The sequence below is a fragment of the Mustelus asterias genome, chromosome 24 (genome assembly GCF_964213995.1).
Source record: "Mustelus asterias chromosome 24, sMusAst1.hap1.1, whole genome shotgun sequence".
In the NCBI taxonomy this organism is placed as follows: domain Eukaryota; kingdom Metazoa; phylum Chordata; class Chondrichthyes; order Carcharhiniformes; family Triakidae; genus Mustelus; species Mustelus asterias.
Window position 1 is genome coordinate 21,026,528 of NC_135824.1, and position 20,997 is coordinate 21,047,524.

A 20,997-nucleotide genomic window follows, 5' to 3' on the forward strand; every position below is an offset into this window, starting at 1 on the left:
CTGCTAAGGGCTGTCCACAGAGAAATGGAAAGCAGTGAAGGTGGATAGGGGGGTGAGAGACATACGGAAATCCTGTCGGAGAGAAGAGCAGTTCTTCTTCAGGGTAGGCATTCCTGGAAGAGAAGTGGCAGTGAGTTAAACACTGGATAAAAGCAAATTACTGTGGATGCTGGAATCTGAAACCAAAAGAGAACCATAGAACCCCTACAGTGCAGAAAGAGGTCATTCGGCCCATCGAGTCTGCACTGACAACAATCCCACCCAGGCCCTATCCCCATATCTGAAAATGCTGGAAAATCTCAGCAGGTCTGGCAGCATCTGTAAGGAGAGAAAAGAGCTGACGTTTTGAGTCCAGATGAACTTTTGTCAAAGCTAAAAGGCATAGAGCTACAGAAACCAGGGGAAAAGGCTGCTAAGGGCTGTCCACAAGGTTTGGATAATAGAAATCTCTTACATTTCTAACTTTTCCAAACTGAATGAAATGGCACAGACCTGGTTTTTCGCTCCACAGATTCTGCAAGGCTTGTGGGTAAATAATATATTTGACAAGAAAAAAATAAGAAGGGTATCGGTAAGTGTATATTTCTAAATGAATCTGTGTCTATTAGAACTAAAGTCTGACAAGTCCCTAGGACCAGATGGACTTCACTCTAGGTTCTTTAAAGAAGTAGCAGTGGAGATAGTAGATGCATTGGTTGTAAAAGTAGGACAGTTGATGAGCAGTGACAGTTGTTTAAGGAGATATTCAAATCCCCCCAACTAAAATATATTCCAGAGAGGAAAAAAGATTGTAAGGGTGGGGACATACACAACAACAACATCCATGGCTAAGCAAGGAAGTTAAAGACAACATAAAGACAAAAACAAAGGCATATCATATTGCAATAGTCAATGGCAGGCTGGAAGATTGGAAAACTTTTAAAGATCATCAAAGGGTTAAAAAGGTAATGAAAAGAGCAAAGGTAAATTATAAAAGAAAACTAACACAAAATATGAAAAAGGATAGCAAAAGCTTCTATGAGTATACAAAAGGGAAGAGAGTAGCTAAAGTGAATATTGGTCCCTTGGAGGATAAGGCTGGGGAGTTAATAGTGGAGAATGCAGAAATGGCAGAAACGCTAAGTCAATATTTTGCCCCAGTTTTCACAGTGGAGCACACTAGTACCACCCCAATAGTAATAAGTAAGGCAAAAGGTAATAGAATGGGAGGAATGTAGAACAATCATCATCAATAGGGAAATAGTATTCAACAAATTATTGAGATTGAAGACAGGCAAGTCTGATGGCCAACATGCTAGGGTATTAAAGGAAGTGGCAGCGCAGATAGTAGATCCATTGGTTATAAAATTCCAAAATGTTAAGATGCCAAGGTGCCAAAAGACAGTACCGGACCAAGCTAGAATCCCAGGCTAGCCACACGGACTCCCGCCGACTATGGCAAGGTCTGCAAGACATAACAGGTTACAAGGTGAAGGCAGGTAAAATCGCCGGCTCCAATGCACCCCTCCCCAATGAGTTCAGCACATTATATACATGTTTTGGGCAAGAGATCAATGAGAGCATGCCCTCCATCCCGGAAGTCTCAGACGAACCTGTAACCGAGGTCACCATTGCCGACGTCAGAGCAGCCTTCTCAAAAGTCAACCCACGGAAAGCAACTGGCCCAGATGGGGTACCCAGACGAGCACTCAGGTCCTGTGTGGACCAGCTGGCCTGGGTATTTGCAGACATCTTCAACCTCTCTTTACACCAATCTGAGGTCCCTACCTGCTTCAAGAAGATGACTATCATCCCTGTACCAAAGAAAAGCCAGGCAGCCTTAATGACTATCATCCGGTGGCTCTAACATCTATCACTATGAAGTGCTTCGAAAGGTTAGCCATGTCACAAAGCAATTCCTGTCTACCAGACTGCCTGGATCCACTACAATTCGCCTATCGCTGCAGGCAGGTTCACAAAAGTAAGGTAGCATTGCTGCAACTATATAAGGCATTGGTGAGACCGCACCTGGAGTACTGTGTATAGCTTTGGTCCCCTTATTTAAGGATGTAGTGGTATTAGAGGCAGTTCAGGGGAGGCTCATTAGATTGATTCCAGAGATGAGGGGTTTGTCTTATAAAGAGAAATTGAGCAGTTTAGACCTACATTAGATTTTGAAAGAATGAGAGAATTAAGACATATGAGATAGAACATAGAACATAGAAAAACTACAGCACAAACAGGCCCTTCGGCCCACAAGTTGTGCTGAACACATCCCTACCTTCTAGACCTACCTATAACCCTCCATCCTATTAGGCTCCATGTAATCATCCAGGAGTCTCTTAAAAGACCCTATTGAGTTCGCCTCCACCACCACTGACGGCAGCCGATTCCACTCACCCACCAGCCTCTGTGTGAAAAACTTACCCCTAACATCTCCCCTGTACCTACCCCCCAGCACCTTAAACCTGTGTCCTCTCGTAGCAGACATTTCCACCCTGGGAAAAAGCCTCTGAGAGTCCACCCGATCTATGCCTCTCAACATCTTATACACCTCTATTAGGTCTCCTCTCATCCTTCATCTCTCCAAGGAGAAAAGACCGAGCTCCCTCAGCCTATCCTCATAAGGCATGCCACTCAATCCAGGCAACATCCTTGTAAATCTCCTCTGCACCCTTTCAATCTTTTCCACATCCTTCCTATAGTGAGGCAAACAGAACTGAGCACAGTACTCCAAGTGGGGTCTGACGAGGGTCTTATATAGCTGCATCATTATCCCCGGACTCCTAAACTCAATCCCTCGATTGATAAAGGCCAGCACACCATACGCCTTCTTAACCACCTCCTCCACCTGTGGGGCCGATTTCAGAGTCCTATGGACCCGGACCCCAAGGTCCTTCTGATCCTCTACAGTACTAAGAGTCTTTCCCTTTATATTGTACTCCTTCATCCCATTTGACCTACCAAAATGGGCCACGAGGCATTTATCTGGGTTGAAGTCCATCTGCCACTTCTCCACCCAGTCTTGCATCCTATCTATGTCCATCTGTAACTTCTGACATCCCTCCAGACTATCCACAACCCCACCAACCTTTGTGTCGTCGGCAAACTTACCAACCCATCCCTCTGCTTCCTCATCCAGGCCATTTATGAAAATGACAAACAGCAAGGGTCCCAGAACAGATCCCTGGGGCACACCACTGGTGACCGACCTCCATTTAGAAAAAGACCATCTATACCCACTCTCTGCGTCCTTTGGGTAAGCCAGTTCTGGATCCACCGGGCAGCAGCCCCTTGGATCCCATGCCCTCTCACTTTTTCCAGAAGCCTTGCATGGGGGACCTTATCGAACGCCTTGCTAAAATCCATATGAACCACATCTACCGCCTTCCCTTCGTCAATGTGTTTAGTCACATTTTCGAAGAACTCCACCAGGCTCATAAGGCACGATCTGCCCTTGACAAAGCCATGCTGAGTATTCTTGAGCAGACTAAACCTCTCTAAATGCTCATATATTCTGTCCCTCAGGATCTTCTCCATCAGTTTACCAACCACTGAGGTTAGACTCACCGGTCGGTAATTACCTGGGCTATCCCTATTCCCCTTCTTGAAAATAGGAACCACATCCACAATCCTCCAATCCTCCGGCACCTCTCCCGTCTCGATGATAAAAGGTATTGACAAAGTAGACATAGAGTGGATGCTTTCTCTTCTGGGGCAATCTAGAACAAGAGATCATAGTTTTAGGATCACGGATAGCAGATTTAAAACAGAGATGAGGAGAAACTATGTCTCTCAAAGGGCTGTGAATCTGCGGAGTTCACTATCCCAGAGTGCAGTGGATGCCGGGATAGTGAGCAAATTTAAGGTAGAGAGACTGATTTTTTAATTCATAATGGGTTGAAAGGTTATGGAAAACGGGCAGGAAAGTGGAATTGAGGCCAAGATGAGATCAGCCATGATCATACTGAATGGCGGAGCAGGCTCGAGGGGCTGAATTACCAACTCCTGCTTCTTGTTCTTGCGTTCAGGCAGAGTCAACATGGTTTTGTGAAGGGGTAATCCTGTTTGGCTAATTTATTAGAGTTCTTTGAGGAAGTAGCAAACAACATGGTTAATGGAGAACCTGTGGATGTGGTGTACTTGGATCTCCAAATGCATCTGATAAGGTATCATATCAAAGGTTACTGCACAAAGTAAGAGCCCATGGTATAGGGGTAACATATGAGCATCGATAGGGATTGGTTAGCCAACAGGAAGTAGAGATTAGGGACAAATAGGTCTTTTTTGGATTAGTGCATCAGTGCCAGGGCATCAACTACTTACAATCTACATAAATGACTTGGATGAAGGGACCAAATGTATTATTGCTAAATTTGCTAATGACACAAAGTTAGATAAGAGAGTAAATAGTGAAGAAGACATAAAGAATATGCAAAGAGATAGAGACAGGTTAAGTGAGTTAGCAAATATTTGGCAGATGGAGTTTAATGTGGGAAAATGTGGGCTTGTCCATTTTGGCAGGAAGAATAGAACAGCAATATGTAATTTAAATGGAGAAATATTGCAGGACTCTTCAGTACAGTGGGATCTCAGTGTCCTAATAAATGAATCACAAAAACCTGGTATGCAGGTACAGCAAATGATTAGTGAGGCAAATGGAATGTTAAATGCAAGGGGAATGGAATCTACAAGTTGGGAAATTTTGCTACAGTTGTACAGGGCTTTGGTGAGACCATATCTGGAGAACTGTGTACAATGTTAGTGTCCTTAGTTAAGAAAGGGTATAATTGCATTGGCATAGTTCAGAGAATGTTCACACGACTGTATCCTCGGAAGGGGTTATCTTGTGAGGAAAGGTTGGGCCTGTACAGGAGTTTAGAAGAATGAGAGGTGATCTTAGTGAGATATTTAACATCCTGGGGTTGTTAAAGGACTTGACGGGGTGGATGCTGAGAAGATGCTCCCCCTCATGGGAGAGACTCAAATTAGGGGACTCAGCTAGTTTAAAAATGAGGGCCTCCCATATTTCAGAGGTGAGGATTTCTTTCCCTCTTTGAAGGTTGTTAGTCTGTGGAACTCTTTCCAGGGAGCAGTGGAGGCAGGGTTATTTTTTAAAGATTGAGTTAGACAGATTCCTGACTAACAAGAGAGTCAAAGGTGGACAGGAAAGTGGAGCTGAGGCCACAATCAGGTCAACCATGATCTATATCGAATGGTAGAGCAGGATGAGCGAACATCCTGCTCCATGTTCATATCATCTGGTCTGTTGAGTCATACTCTTTGGGAAGCAACTCTGACCATTTTGATTTGAAATGTATATTCAACAAATATTTATCATATAAAACAGGGCCAGTTGTTTAAATACTGATGGAATGAATAAAAAGGTATTCGTTAGTGGGGCATCGGCATCAATGGCTGGCCAGCATTTATTGCCCATCCCGAGTCTCCCTTGGAGGGCAGTTGAGAGTCAATCACATTGCTGTGGCTCTGGAGTCACATGTAGCACAGACCAGGTGAGGACGGCAGATTTCTTTCCTTAAAGGACATTAGTGAACCAGATGGGTTTTCCTGACAATGTTTTCATGGTCATCAATAGATTCTTAATTCCAGATATCTCTTATTGAATTCAAATTCCACCACCTGCCGCGGCGAGATTCGAACCCGGGTCTCCAGAATATTAGCTGAGATTCTGGATTAATTAATCTGGCAATAATACGGCTCGGTCATCACCTGCCTTCATGTGAAAATATTCTCAACTGCCTTGTATTCTAATAACAGAGGGATTAAGACCATGAATACTTAAATAAAATATAGGGTACTTCTTGCCTCCCCCCCTGTTTACCACCTCAGCCTTTGTTTCCAAGATGGTGAGGGGACTGAGGCGTTTGCTGCCTATCGATGGGCTCGTCTTACCGCACGCCCACTCCATCTGACGAAGGAGCAGCGCTCCGAAAGCTAATGGCATTTGCTACCAAATAAACCTGTTGGACTTTAACCTGGTGTTAGAACATAGAACATAGAAAGCCACAGCACAAACAGGCCCTTCGGCCCACAAGTTGTGCTGATCATATCCCTACCTCTAGGCCTATCTATAGCCCTCAATCCCATTAAATCCCATGTACTCATCCAGAAGTCTCTTAAAAGACCCCAACGAGTTTGCCTCCACCACCACCGACGTCAGCCGATTCCACTCACCCACCACCCTCTGAGTGAAAAACTTACCCCTGACATCTCTGTACCTACCCCCCAGCACCTTAAACCTGTTGTTAAAACTCTTACGGTGGAACACAACCATGGCAACGGTAACGGTGGGGGCGGGGCTAGCAAGTGCTCTGCCGGCGCGTGCCTGAGGATGACGCGGCGAGACCTGATTGCGAGAGGGGGGGGCGGGGCATGACGACGTTGGGCGCGGGGACCTGGCAGTGCGAAGGCCCCCTGCGGCGCGCGGAAAAGCGTGACGATAGAGGGGGCGGGACCTGACGACGTTGGGGGGGGGACACGGTTTGGCGGCGTGCGGGTGAGCGTGACGAGTAAGGGGGCGTGGCCCGATTGCTCGGAGGGGGGGTGGAGCCGGAGGCGGCGCCTGGCGGAGCGGAGGCGGGGCCTGGCGGAGTGGGGAGTCGGAGGCTGGCGGCGCTGGGGCGAGGCCTGGTAGCACGGGGGCGGGGCCAGGCAGCGCGGGGGCGGGGGCGGGGCCAGGCAACGCCAGGCGGTGCGAGGGCGGGGGCGGGGGCGGGGGCGGGGCCTGGCAGGGCGGGGGCGGGGCCTGGCGGCGCGGGGGGGGCCGAGTGGCGCGGGGGGTGGGGGCGGGGCCTGGCGGCGAGTGGGCGGGGGAGGGGCCTGGCCGGACTGCGACGTGTTTACGCGACGGCGACAACAGCCCAGCCCTGACCGACAACATGAAGCCTGCAGTTGGACTGGCAGCGTTGGCGAGCGGCTTCATTTGACAGCGCCTGGCACTCTCCGGGGTGGGAGGGCGGGGAGAGGGTCGGACAGCCTCTTTCGGCGGAGCGGGATGGAGAAGAAGGAGGTGGCGAAGGTAAACCGATCAATGCCCGGTTGTGTGTGTGTGCAGTTGATGTGTTTGTGCTGAGGACGGGGCCAGGCCTTGCAGCGGCCCTGAGTGGAAAATTTCACCCGGATCTGAGCTTGTAAAGCAGCCGAGTCCCAGCTCCCTGCAGGAGGCGGATTTACAAGAGATAATATTGGCTGATGGTGGGCTTTAATCGGAGTTTGCTAATCTGACACTTCAATCCTCCCACTTTTAAAAATCCACTCTTTTGTTTCTCATTAGGAAGTGCTGATAGCATCTTTGCAAAACCTAACATTTAAGGGCCACTTAAAAAAAATCACTGTGTGGCTTATTGGGCTTTAAACACTTCACATTATACTAGTTTTTAAATTGGGGCAAATACAATTTAGACACTTGGCTGGCATGGCAATAATTGAAACATAAGCACTTGTCTTTTGTTCCAGATGCAACACAAGTAGAACACTTTTTTGTAAATTTGCTGGTTATAGTATTTTTATAGTATAACTTGAGTTATAGTATTTTTTCCCTTTTATAATATTATTACTTTTCCCTTTATAGCATCTATCTGAGTATCTTACAAATGACAAGCTACCCTAAGATGTGTTTATCTGTAGCACTCTTGTCAGGAATGTGGCACAACTGGTGCTGCAGGAGTTAGAATAAAGAGTGAAAAATGTCTTGCATTGCATTGTGGTGGAAGCTGATTAAAGCTATTTTACTGTAAGACAAATGTCACCATGTAACTTACATTGGAATTGACATTTTTGTCTGTTTTCAGGAAATCTGAAAAGCTTCCCATGGTATATTCTGAAAATTTTACAAAATTACACCTGAGATTCAATTTTTAAAAATGATCTCTATTTGAGTCACTGAATTTCTGTGCGTTCGATCACTATTACTCTGTACTATGGAAAGGTTGATTGGACAATTAACTGTTTCAGTTTAAAATGTTAAAATGTCTCTTGATAGAATTGGGGTTTTTTAATTCTTTGCCTTATCTTTCATGTTTTGTGTTTTTTTTTAGACAAGTAACTGTGGAGTTAGCTAAAGTTGGAAATTATTGAGTGTTCTATGTTCTAACTGCTGGGCTTGTATCCAAGTTAATGCAGCAGAGACATTAGATTCACATACGAAATCTACTGAATGTGATTGTTTGGAAAGTAAATGCTTTAAATTGAGCATTCCTGTTGGTTTGAGATTGAAACCAGCTTTGGCTCTAATGTAGTAATTGGGCACCTGAAGTACATTCAGGACCTAAAATCTGGTGGTTACGATTTTCCAGTATAAATTTTGGTTTTAAGATATTATGAAGCAATTATTAAGAGTTGCCTAGTATACTTATATTCCTTATAGATTGGAATTTTGATAATTCATGTTTAATTTGTATTAATACTCTGGCATTTACTCCTCTGATCAATTCTTTACATTGTGTTTTATTTTATCAATGACTTTTATATGTGTTGACCAGAGAGCATGTCAAAATATGCATTTTTAAGCTGAATCCAGCCCATTTCTGGCTGGTCTCCCAAATTCCACCCTCTGCAAATTTGAGATCATCCAAAACTCTGCTGCCTGTGTCTTGCAGGAAGTCCTCTTCCCTTATAACCTTTGCGCTCGTCAACCTACTTTGGTTATCGGTCAAGCACTATCTTGGTTTTATAGTTCTCATTCTTGTTTTCAAATTCCTCAAGGCCCTTGTCACAGCCCCGCCCCAAATGTCTGCAAATCTCCTCCAGCCCCACAACCTTCCCTGAAATATGTGGGCTTTTCTTATTCTGCTCTTGTGCATTTCCAATAATGGTTGCTCCACCATAGGTGGCCATGCCTTCAATTCCCTCGGTCGCAGCCACTGTAATTCCCTGCCTCCACCCTTTGGGCAACACCGTCACGCCTCTCTACCTCACCTTCCTCCCTTTAGACACTTCTTAAAACCTTCTTTAGCCAAGATTTGGTCCTGTGGCCTAATATCTCCTTATGTGGCTTGACGTCACACTTTGTTTTATATTGCTCCTGTGAAGTGTCTTAAAATATTTCATTGCATTAAAGGCTTTTATTTATAATGAATTAATAAATAGAATATTGTACGGTCTTCATGTAACATTCCAAACTAGTTTAATTTACCACTTGACATTCGCACCAAACAACAGTTCTTTCACAAACAAAATTGAAATGACCTGTTGTTGTAGATATATTTTTAATAAAGAGGCAAGGAAGATTGGAGAATGGAACATGATTATAGAGAGTGATGGCAAATTGTAAAACTAAATATAGTAATATGATATGTAACTTTTTGTCAAAGGTTTATTGTATTATCGGTGGTGTCATACAGTTCCTGGATTAATTTTCAAGTAGTAAGTACGAATGTTTCCTCCGGGTGTTCCGATTTCCTCCCGCACTCCAAAGATGTGTGGGCTCCGTTGATTGGCCATGATAAATTGCCCTTTAGTGTCAGGGGGATTAGCACAGTAAATATGTGCGGTTAGAGCCTGGGTGGCATTGTTGTTGGTGCAGGCTCGATGGGCCAAATGACCTCCTTCTGCACTGTAAGGTTTCTGTGGTTCAGAAGCTAAGAGACGGTGTTGACCTTTTAGAGAGCTACTAATGAATGATCTCATCAGTGTGCAATTGGATGTTGGGGCCACAGATAAGGTATTTTGTCCAGTGGTTGTACTTCTGGTTTTATCTCTCAAATGATGTGAGGCATTCATTTGGTTGCATTGATGACGGCGTCTGCTCCTGACACCAACGCTGCCCTGGTCAAAATCATGAATGGTGTCCTTTGTGACGGTAAACATTGAGTAGGACAGAGAGGAACAATCTGTCAGTGGTATTTGGTACAGTTAGTCATGTTATGCTGCTGCACAGGGAGGTGGTGACGTAGTGGAATTGTCACTGGGCTAGTAATCCAGTATACCCAGGGTCATGCTCTGGGGACCTGTGCTTAAAAATTTGAATTCAATATTTTAAAAAATCTGGAATTAAAAGTCCATAATTATAGTAAAAATCTTTCTGGTTCACTAATGTCCTTTAGTTAAGGAACTCTGCCCTCCTTGTCTGGTCTGGTCTACATGTGACACCAGACCCACAGCAATGTGGTTGACTCTCAACTGGAATTTGAGCTTTTCTGCCTAATTGCCCTTGCCCACCATGACCTTATCGAATCACTGCAGTCCATGTTTTATAGCCACAACCATAGTGCTGTTAGGAAGGGATTTTTAACATTTTAACCTTTTGACAGTGAATAAATGGTGATATGGTTCCACATCAGAATGGCTAGGACGGGAACTCGGAGTTGGTGTTGTTCCCATGCATCTTTTGTCTTTGTCCTTCTAGGGTGGTAAGAGTTCATGGGTTTGGATCGTGCTGTTGGTACACTTGTTGCCACTGTGCACAGGTGGTGGAGGGATTGAATTTTTAAGTTGTGGATGGAGGGCCAGTCAAATGGGCTGCTTATTCCCTCAACAGATTGAGACAGTAATACCGTTGAAAATAAAGGGAGGAGGAGATTAGTCTTTTACATGTTGTAGATAATCATAGCTTGGCATGAATGTTACTCGCAACTTATGAATCCAAGCCTGAATGTTGTTCAGATCTTGTTGCTTGGGGACACAGACTGCTTCAGTATCTGAGGCGTTGAGTGGAACTGAGCACCATGCAATCATCAGCAAACATCCCCACATCTGATCTTTATAATGGAGGAAAAACTCCTGAAGCAGCTAATGAGGGTTGGGTTTGGGACTCACCCCTGAGGAATTCCTGCAGCAATGTTCTGGAGCTGAGATAACTGGGATCCAACAACCACAACCATTTTCCTTGGTATGGAAGTATGAGTGTGGCCAGTAGTTGTTTCAATTCTACTAGGGCTGCTCACTGTCACACTCTGTCCATTACTGCTTTGTTGATGACTAATCACACTCCCCTCACCTCTGGAATTCAACTCTTTTGTCTATATTTAGACCAAGGCAGACTTAGCATCTGTGAGTAGACTATTGAGTAAGCTGCTGAGTAAGTGCACTTGCTAGCACAGTTTACAGTTTGACATCTTCCATCACTTCCATCTTCCATTACAGAGAAAGAGGTGCTGGAAGTCTTAAAACGCATCAAGGTAGATAAATCCCCGGGACCTGATGAAGTATATCGCAGGACATTTGTGGGAGGCTAGGGAGGAAATTGTGGGTCCTCTAGCAGAGATATTTGAATCATTGATAGTCACAGGTGAGGTGCCTGAAGATTGGAGGGTAGCAAATGTTGTGCCTTTGTTTAAAAAGGGCTGCAGGGAAAAGCCTGGGAACTACAGGCCAGTGAGCCTCACATCTGTGGTGGGTAAGTTGTTGGAAGGTATTTTGAGAGACAGGATCTACAGGCATTTAGAGACGCAAGGACTGATTAGGGACAGTCAGCATGGCTTTGAGTGGAAAATCATGTCTCACAAATTTGATTGAGTTTTTTGAAGGGGTAACCAAGAAGGTAGATGAGGGCAGTGCAGTTGATGATGTCTGCATGGACTTTAGCAAGGCCTTTGACAAGGGCCAGCATGGTAGGTTGTTGCACAAGGTAAAATCTCGCGGGATCCAGGGTGAGGTATCTAAATGGATACAAAATTGGCTTCTTGACAGAAGCCAGAGGGTGGTTGTAGAGGGTTGTTTTTCAAACTGGAGACCTGTGACCAGCGGTGTGCCTCAGGGATCAGTGCTGGGTCCACTGTTATTTGTCATTTATATTAATGATTTGGATGAGAATATAGGAGGCATAGTTAGTAAGTTTGCAGATGACACCAAGATTGGTGGCGTAGTGGACAGTGAAGAAAGTTATCTCCGATTGCAACAGGATCTTGATCAATTGGGCCAATGGGCTGACAAATGGCAGATGGAGTTTAATTTAGATAAATGCGAGGTGATGCATTTTGGTAGATTGAACCAGGGCAGGACTTACTCAGTTAATGGTAGGGCGTTGGGGAGAGTTACAGAACAAAAAGATCGAGGGGTACACGTTCATAGCTCCTTGAAAGTGGATTCACAGGTGGACAGATTGGTGAAGAAGGCATTCAGCATGATTGGTCAGAACATTGAATACAGGAGTTGGGACGTCTTGTTGAAGTTGTACAAGACATTGGTAAGGCCACACTTGGAATACTGTGTACAGTTCTGGTCACGCTATTATAGAAAGAGTGCAGAAAAGATTTACTAGGATGCTACCGGAACTTGATGGTTTGAGTTATAAGGAGAGGCTGGATAGACTGGGACTTTTTTCTCTGGAGCATAGAAGACTGAGGGGTGATCTTATCAGGTATGTAAAATAATGAGGGGCATAGATCAGCTAGATGGTCGATATCTTTACTCAAAGGTAGGGGAGTCTAAAACTAGAGGGCATAGGTTTAAGGTGAGAAGGAAGAGATACAAAAGTGTCCAGAGGGGCAATTCTTTCACACAGAGGGTGGTGAGTGTCTGGAACGAGCTGCCAGAAGTAGTAGTAGAGGCGGATACCATTTTGTCTTTTAAAAAGTGTTCAGACAGTTACATGGGTAAAATGGGTACAGAGGGATATGGGTCAAATGTGGGCAATTGGGATTAGCTTGGGGGTTTAAAGAAAAGGGCGGCATGGACAAGTTGGGCCGAAGGGCCTGTTTCCATGCTGTAAACCTCTATGACTCGATGACTTTGCTGATGATGGTGGTATGATAATCGGCTGAAATCAATTTGCCCTGCTTTTTGTGGAGAGGACATACCTGGACAGTTTTCTGTTCCTGTCACGTGGATGCCAGTATTGTAGCTGTGCTGAAAATGTTTGGCTAGATGCAAGGCTCGTTCTGGGTCAGAAGTCTTCAGTATGACAACCAGAAAGTTATCAGGTCCTATAGTTATTACACCCAATGTTTCTTAATCTCAAATGGATGATTGGCTTCTGAAGGTAGGGCCTTCAGGCGGAAACCATAATCAATTATTCCAGGACATTGGAGTACTTGGATAATCTCATTACCATAGACCCCTTCATTATTGAGGATGGGATGTCCATGGAATCTCTTCTGCCTGTTAGTTGTTTAATTCTGCACCACTATCACTTCTGGATGTGGGTGGACTGCAGAGTGTTGATGTGATCCATTGGTTGTGATCACTTAACTGTCGATAGTCTGCTCCTTCTGCTGTTTACAAAAGAAAGAACACAACTATCAAACATCTCAAAATGGTTTGCAGCCAATTTAAATATGTTCTGAACTATATACTTTGTTATAATGTAGGAAGCCCAGTAGCCAATTTCTACTCAATGTGATAATGACAGATAATGTTTGTGGGATGTTGATTGAAGGACAAATATTAACCAGGAGGATATCTCACTAGCTCTTTTTTTGATATAATGTCGTGCGATCTTTTACATCTACCCGAGGGGGTAGATGGAGTCTTGGCTCAACATGTTATCGAAAAGATATGTTTAGCTTGCTTGTAGTCCTGAGCTGTAGCTTCACCAGGTTGGAAACTCCTTTTTAAGGTATATCTGGTGCTGTTTCTGGCATGCTGTGCGACACTTCACTTCTAATTGACCCCCTGGCTTGGTGTTACTGGTAGAATGAGGAATATATTGAGCCATAAAGTTACAGATCGTTTTGATGTTGTGCCACACAACAGGATGGAGGTGTTCAGGACAGGACTTTGTTTCCATAAGGACTATGCAGTGGTCATCCCTACCGATACTGTATTGGACAGATGCACCTGTGATAGCTTACTGAGGACAAAATCAAGTTGGCCTCCCTCTTGGCTCTCTTACAACTTGTCATGGACCCAGTCTAATGGCCAAGTCCTTCAGTACTCAGGAACTCGGACAGTCGTGGTTCTACTGCACCACTCTTAGTGAAGGATGTTCAAATGCCCCACCCAGAGTACATTCTGTGCCCTTGCTACCCTCAATTGCTTCTACTATGTGGTGTTAAAAATGGAGGAGTGTTTATTCATCAGCTGAGGGAGGGAAGCAAATAATCCCAGCAGGAGGTTTTCTTGCCCATATTTTGACCTGATGCCATGAGACTTCATGGGGTGCTGTGTCAATATTGAGGACCCCCAGGACTATTCTTCTTTCTCCTTCTTACCGCGCTCCTGCCTCCCCAGGCTATACCACTGTGTTGACACCACAGATAGGTCTGCCGCACTGCTGGGATCAAGCATGTCTGGGGATAGAGGAGTTTGGGACATTGGCTGTAAGTATTCTGTGAACATGACTGTGTCATGTTGTCACTTGTTGGGACAGCTTTCCCAGTTTGTGACAAGCTCCAGGTGTAGGTGAGAAGAACTTTGCAGGTTGACTGGGGAGATTGTACCTTTGTCACGTATGATCAGATTGTCCGATGGGTTTACATGACAATCCAGTAATTTCACAATCACCACTACTGATATAAGCTTTTTATTCCAGATGTGTAAACTTGTAGTCATCCAAAACTCTGCTGCCAATGCCTTAAATCTCACTAAGTCCCGTTCCCCGATCACTGACCTCCTTTGGCTCCCAATCAAGCAATGTCTTGATTTTAAAATTATCATCCTTGTTTTCAAATCCCTCTGTATCTCTGTAATCTCCTCCAACCCCCACAACCCTCTGAAACATCTGTGCCCCTCTAATTCTGGTCTTTCGATCATCCCCAATTTTAATCATTCCACCATTGGTATTCAAGCCTTAAGTTGCCTAGCTTTAAACTCGGAAAAGTTCTTCCTCATTTCCTCCTTTAAAAAACTCATTAACACCTACCTCTTTGACCAAACTTTTAATAATATAATTCCTCCTTTTGCAGTTCAGCATCATATTTTGTTTTATAATGCTTCTATGAAGTACCTGTTTTATTACATTGAAGGCACTAATATGAAAATAATTTCAAATTGGTAGAAAGTGGCTACTGGTATCCCTCCGAGTCCTGCACTGTGCCTCAACTACAGGCTATTTTATTAATAACTTAGACAAACACAATATGGAGCCATATATTCAAAGTTTGCTGATGACCCAAAGATAGGTGGCATATTAAGTGTTAAGTCCCTCTGTTGCAATCCAGTAATAAACGATGTTGCAAGTCCAGCTTCTTCACAGATTCCCTTTATTCTCTTTTATAATTCCACATACACAACGCCCAGGACCACCTGTAACCCCTTTATATATCCCAGTGAGTGCTACTAAACAATTAGCATACAAATTAGGTCTAAAGTGGGAGGTTGCAGTTAACCCATTTCTAACATTAAGTAGTGTAGATTTAAGAATAAAATTGCACAATCTTGGAGAATAAAATTGCACAATGAGGTCGATAGAAGTGAATAGGGAAAACACTCCTTAAATGACACTCTTTGATGAAGCTTTTGTTAACTAATATCTCCTTATTTGGCTCTGTCTTTTCTTGTTCCATAATGCTTCTGTAAAGGATCTTTGTTAAAGGCACAGGTGAAGTGAAGTCATCCATTTTGAATCAAAAAGGTTAGATCCAAGTTTTTAATTTTGAAAAGCTAGGATCAATGCACAGTCCAAAAAGATTTAAGGATCCATGTACCCAGATCACCAAAATGTCATAAGTCGGGTGCAAACAAATGATCAAGAAGGCTCTGACGAAGGATCATCTAGACTCAAAACGATGGCTCCATTCTGTCCACACAGATGCTTGTAACCTGGTGTTGTTAAACTTCTTACACAGATGCTGTCAGACCAGCTGAGATTTTCCAGCATTTTCTGTTTTTGTCTCAGATTCCAGCATCCGCAGTATTTTTCTTGTAATCAAGAAGGCTCACATTTATAACTTGATGGTTGCAATTTAAAGAGGAGGAATTTTAACTATAGCTGACATACCTGCTGTACTGCGTACAGTTCTGGGCCCTGCATCATTTTTAAAAAAGAGTATACTGACAGTGGAAGAAGTGTAGCACAGATTGACCAGAATGTTACATTATGAGGACAGATTTTGTCCCTAGATTATGAAAAGGAGATTTGTATTTCTAAAGTGTTTTTCACAACCACCAAATGTCTCCAGTATGGTTAAGAGTGATTTGACTGAAGCTTAGGGATGCAAAGATAGATAAGAGTCAAACCTTTTCTGCTGGTGGATGGATCGAGGGCAAGGAGACATAACCTTAAAATCAGAGGTAGGCATTTCGGGAGAGAAGTCATGAAATATTTGTTCATGCACAAGGTCTGCTCGCTCAGTTAATAATTTTAAGTCTTAAATCAATTTTGCCAAGGGTATTAAGACGGGTGAATGAAGTTGGGATGTGCATCAGTCATGATCCTATTAAATGGTGGAACGGACTTGGGATACTGAATGGCCTGCTTATTTTCCAAATGTATTTAATTTAAAATGCACTCCCTCACCGGCAAGTTGCTCCAGGGCTTCAGCTTTTTTCTGCTGCTTTGCATCCTCCTTGTGCGTTAGAAATTTAGCTATGGAAAATAGGGTAAGGAAATTGGAGATGTATAAGATCATTGTTTTCCAATGCTCTCTGGATTCGGGAATTGAACCTTTGGATTGAAAAATTGGAACTATTGTCCCATTATTTAAGCAGGGAAGGAAGGAAATACCAGGTAACTACCAACCTGGCAGTTTAATGGCCACTGTGGAGAGGTTACTGGAATCTGTCATAAACAGAATGAGCATTTGGGTAAGATTCAACTGATCAAAGAACTAGCATTGATTTGTGAAGGATAGATTGTGGCCGACTAATCTAGTTGAATTTTCTTTGAAGAGATCGTCAATCAGTGGTTGAACAAGAAAGTATATGGATTTCCAAAGGCTATTGTGGACCTCCTGAAGGCATTTGGAAAGGTTTGGAGTAAGAGATTGGGGAAAAAATAAATGCATGTAAAATTGAAGATAACCTTGTGGTGTGATTAGTAATTAATTGGGAGATAACCCAGTTGGCATAATTGGAATATTCTCTGGAATACGACAAGTAGTCTTCCTCGGATCTGTACTGGGTGGGGTGGGGGGGGCTCGTCTTTTCACCTTTTTATATGTCAATGACTTTGAAGGAATGGAGAGTTGTATATCAAAGTTTGCAGTGATAATTTAGGAAGTGTGGTGTAGATGGGAACAGGAAGTTACAAAGTCTTGAGTGAGTATGCAAAACAGGAGCAGATGGGGCTTCATCATGGGGAAGTGTGAGGTCATCTCCTTAGCTCTGAGACAAATTGTAATGTTTTCTTAGTTGCAAAAGACCGGGAACTGTGGAAGAGCAAAGGGATTTCGATGTCTCTATAAAACTAGTTGCAAACTATAATAAAATAGGCTGTTGGAATGTTGGTCTTTATCTCTTTGTGTGGGGGGAGGTCTGGAATACAAAGGGGCAGATGTGATGCATCAGTTGTACAAAGCCTTGGTAAGACTTCATCTGGAGCACAGTACTGTGTTCAGCTCTGGGCACTGAACCAAAGGAAAGATCTATTGCTATTGGGCAGGATACAACACAATATCAATAGAATCATAACCGGGCTTAAAGGGTTACATTATGAGCACAGGTTGTGTAAACTTGGCTTGTATTCCCATGTGTTTAGAAGATTGTGGCGTGATCTAATAAAGGTGTTTATATTGACAAAGGACATCAATAAGCTGGAATGGCTGTATAGCTCAATTTAGATTTGGACGCCCCCACCTTCTTTGTTGGATTGAAACTCTTGATGTATCTGTTTAATGTAGACGTAGTTGTTATATATTCCCATACATTGCATAAAGAGATCATACTCGATGCTAAATTTGTGTTACTGATATTAGTTTCTTTGGATAGTTGGTCTTTTCAGTGCTCCACAAATTTCTCTTTGCTCTCCTTGCCTCCATAATAATTTTTGCTGGGATGTTCCAATCTAGAATTCATAGAAACCTTCAGATTGTTGTGATTCTTGGAAGATTTGGTGTTCTTTTGAGCTGCATGAGAGGTCAGGGTCTACTGCAGTATATGTCCCACTCCCTGCTTTTTCTCTCTCTCGTCTCACTGGACGTTGACTTAAGTTGCTCGTGCAAATGATAGTTCTGTATTGATTTAACATCAGTGAGATGACCAGGAGCCCAGTTGGAGTTTCTGGTTTTTCCAGACCCTTGCAGTTTGTTTCATGTCTCTAGTCTCCAGTCTTCCTCTGTCCAAGTAGTCTTGCACTGCCTTGAACTGATTGGAAAGTAATGTTGACAAGGTTATCAGGGTTCAGATCTCCTCTTATGAAGGGAATTTTTTTTTTAAAAACAAAATACAATGATTGAACAGAAAGATCAGCCCTAATATTATTGAATGGCAAACCAGGCTTGAGGGCCTGTATGGTCTATTACTGTTCCTGTTTCCAATGTTAACAGAAACCGTTCTCTTTAAATTTATTTTTATTTGCACAGTGTTAATTTTTGTTTTGTTTAAAATTACAGTATACAAAACCAGTAACACAGTAAATAACTGTTAAAATTAAGCTGAAATTCCTAAATTTTGCATGCGCAAATGTAATCATTTCTCAGTTTTCACTCAAATTATTTTTTTAATTATAAAAAGTTCACAACTTTAAGACATCAGTTTAAATCCTGTAGTTGAGCTGGGAAGTTTGATGCATGATGTCATTAGAAACGTCATCTTGCCCTAGTCCTAAAATTGTTGCACAATAAAATTCACTCTTGACTCTGCTCTTTCTTTGCCCCCACCATTCTCCACTGCAATCATGACCAAAATTAACACAATAATACTTCTTTCTCACCAAGGAAGATTTTAATTTGTATTGTAACAAATATAATCTCAAGACAACAGAACACTTGTTCACGGCAAAGAGAAATGCGATCCTTATACTTGTGTAGGCTGCTATCTTTAATCTTGAATATTGACCTTTTAATATTCAAATATTATTGCAGATTGGTTTAGTGGCATATAATGCCAAGTTTGAGTGGTATCACGTTGGGAGGTGGTGACCATAATGTTCCAGAAGCAAGGCTTCATCCACCAGTTGAAAATACGTAACTGAGTATTTGTTGTTCTTGAGCAGAGGTCACAAATCATCTTTCACAATGTTCATGCTTGCAGTTCAGAAAATATGGTGCCTCTTCTGACTTGCCACGTGAGCCAGATTGGTTTAATTTCTCTAAGCTGGTCAAGGAAGTTGGTCAGGTAATTCTGCACCTGGTTTTAAGAGATACCAAAATGCTTTCCTTCAGCAAAATCTACTGTTAAGCCACAGATTTAAACTTCTTAAGAAAGCATTAAAGTTGCAGTCCAGTCTGTTCTTTTCTTGGAGATTGATTGATATCACTGAGGATGCCTGCAGGCTGCTATTTCCTACAAATCTTCTGACCCACCAAGAAGTATGCTTGAATAAAATGCAGGGAGGGTCACCGACTCAGTCAACATAACCATGTTGTACAAAAACCCATCCAGGAGGAAAAACAACGTGAATCATTTGAGCAACGGTAACTAAGCTTCAGTCTCCCAAATCACAAGTTCTGCTGTCAGGATCCCATTCTAGCTACCCAAACTGCGCTTTTCTGTCCCAAGTGCTAAAATTTCTAGCTTTTAAAGAAAAATACCTTTGCAGTCAGCACTGAAATGTCAGTGCAATCATTTTTATTCCCCATAATGTAAGTTGGGATTTGTTTATGCAAATTGGAATACTTCATTTTTAAAAATCAGTGTTGGCTAAGGTGATACTGTTTTAGTCACATGCACTCGCTCAGTACCTGTAAATGCATTTCATATTAGACGTTAAGTAAGTGTACACATCATTCGGCAACCAAGAAAATGAAGCCCTCCCAAACAAGCGCTCTGCTTTTTATCTTGATCCTATTTACCAACAAACGAACAAAAATGCTTCAAGTACACATGCCTGCTGAATCCATATGGAAGCATTGCAATTACATGTGTCTTTTTAAAAACATACTGATCAGAGATGCGGTTAGCTAGATTCCCAATTGGCCACACAGGTACGAGTTAATGCATTGGATAACATTGTTTTAAAGTACTTGTGTTCTTGATCCAAATTGAGAGAATGGTGCGTGGTTCTTTTCCTACCAATAGTGAATTTGTTTGCTATTTTAAAAAATTTTTGCTTGGGGAAATGCATCATGATATTTGAATACACACACATTGTTTCTTCCCCTGCAACATGGCCTCCAAGATGTTGTTGCTGCCCAGAATGTTTTATCTTTCTTGCAGAGATTCCAAGCACTTGTTAATTTAGGACTGCTGGGCATGCCTGATAAGACTACATTAAGTTTATAGCTCTGTTGGCTGGACAGCTGATTAGTGATGTAGAACGACACCAACAGCATGGATTCAATTCCTGTACCAGCTGAGGTTCTTCACAAAGGCCCACCTTGCACCGCATCCAGGTGCGTTGATCCTCTGGTTAAATGGCCTATGGTCATCTGGGACTGTGGCTTTACTTCAGGCAACTGTGCCTGTGTTTTTTAAGAAGTGTATTTTCCTTGATGGATACGGCCCCACAACTGCTTATAGTCCATTGTACATGATGCCCTCAGCGTATTTATTTTCACTTTGACCTCGAGGCTGAGATATTATATGCACTGTAATTTTAAATGACTCCATTGGCAGAAGCAGGTTTATAAATGCAATGCATTGTAAGTGAAGATGCTTTTTTTAAAAAACAATTCTGGCCAGCTGCACCCACATCCTGTAAATTAATAAACAAAATGTACCTGGAAAGTTTGGGAAGTACAGTCTTTAACCCATTTCTCCCTGTGATTGCTTTATAACCATGGTACTTTAATTCCGGACTTTCTCCTTTCCACCTCCTTCCATCGAGAAAAAGATACAAAAAGTCTGACGTTACGTACCAACCGACTCAAGAACAGCTTCTTCCCTGCTGCCATCAGACTTTTGAATGGACCTACCTTGCATTAAGTTGATCTTTCTCTACATCCTAGCTATGACTGTAACACTACATTCTGCACTCTCTCGTTTCCTTCTCTATGAATGGTATGTTTTGTCTGTATAGCGCAAGAAGCAATACTTTTCATTGTATGTTAATACATGTGACAATAAATCAAATCAAAC

At 42.8% G+C, this 20,997-nt stretch overlaps 1 protein-coding gene and 1 long non-coding RNA gene across 9 annotated transcripts in view; one reads left to right on the plus strand and one right to left on the minus strand.

The window, feature by feature from the left end:
* Positions 1 to 6,326, minus strand: part of LOC144511264 (uncharacterized) — a 33,436-nt gene extending 27,110 nt beyond the window's left edge. Inside the window, exons 1-3 of the long non-coding RNA XR_013500783.1 lie at positions 6,262 to 6,326; positions 3,564 to 3,701; positions 1,388 to 1,444 (exon numbers count right to left, since the gene is read on the minus strand). This is a non-coding gene — a long non-coding RNA (uncharacterized LOC144511264). The remainder of the gene's footprint in view (positions 1 to 1,387; positions 1,445 to 3,563; positions 3,702 to 6,261) is intronic.
* A 487-nt stretch (positions 6,327 to 6,813) lies between these two features.
* The window catches only part of secisbp2l (SECIS binding protein 2-like), an 84,723-nt gene continuing 70,539 nt past the window's right edge, over positions 6,814 to 20,997 (plus strand). For 2 of the 8 annotated variants that reach the window (XM_078241394.1, XM_078241395.1), the window contains exon 1: positions 6,844 to 7,021. In XM_078241394.1, coding sequence (XP_078097520.1) covers positions 6,998 to 7,021 — 24 coding nt within the window. In that variant the 5' untranslated portion in view covers positions 6,844 to 6,997. Of the gene's footprint in view, positions 7,022 to 20,997 lie in introns of all 8 variants that reach the window. The other 6 variants (XM_078241391.1, XM_078241397.1, XM_078241390.1 and 3 more) reach the window with 5 other exon arrangements.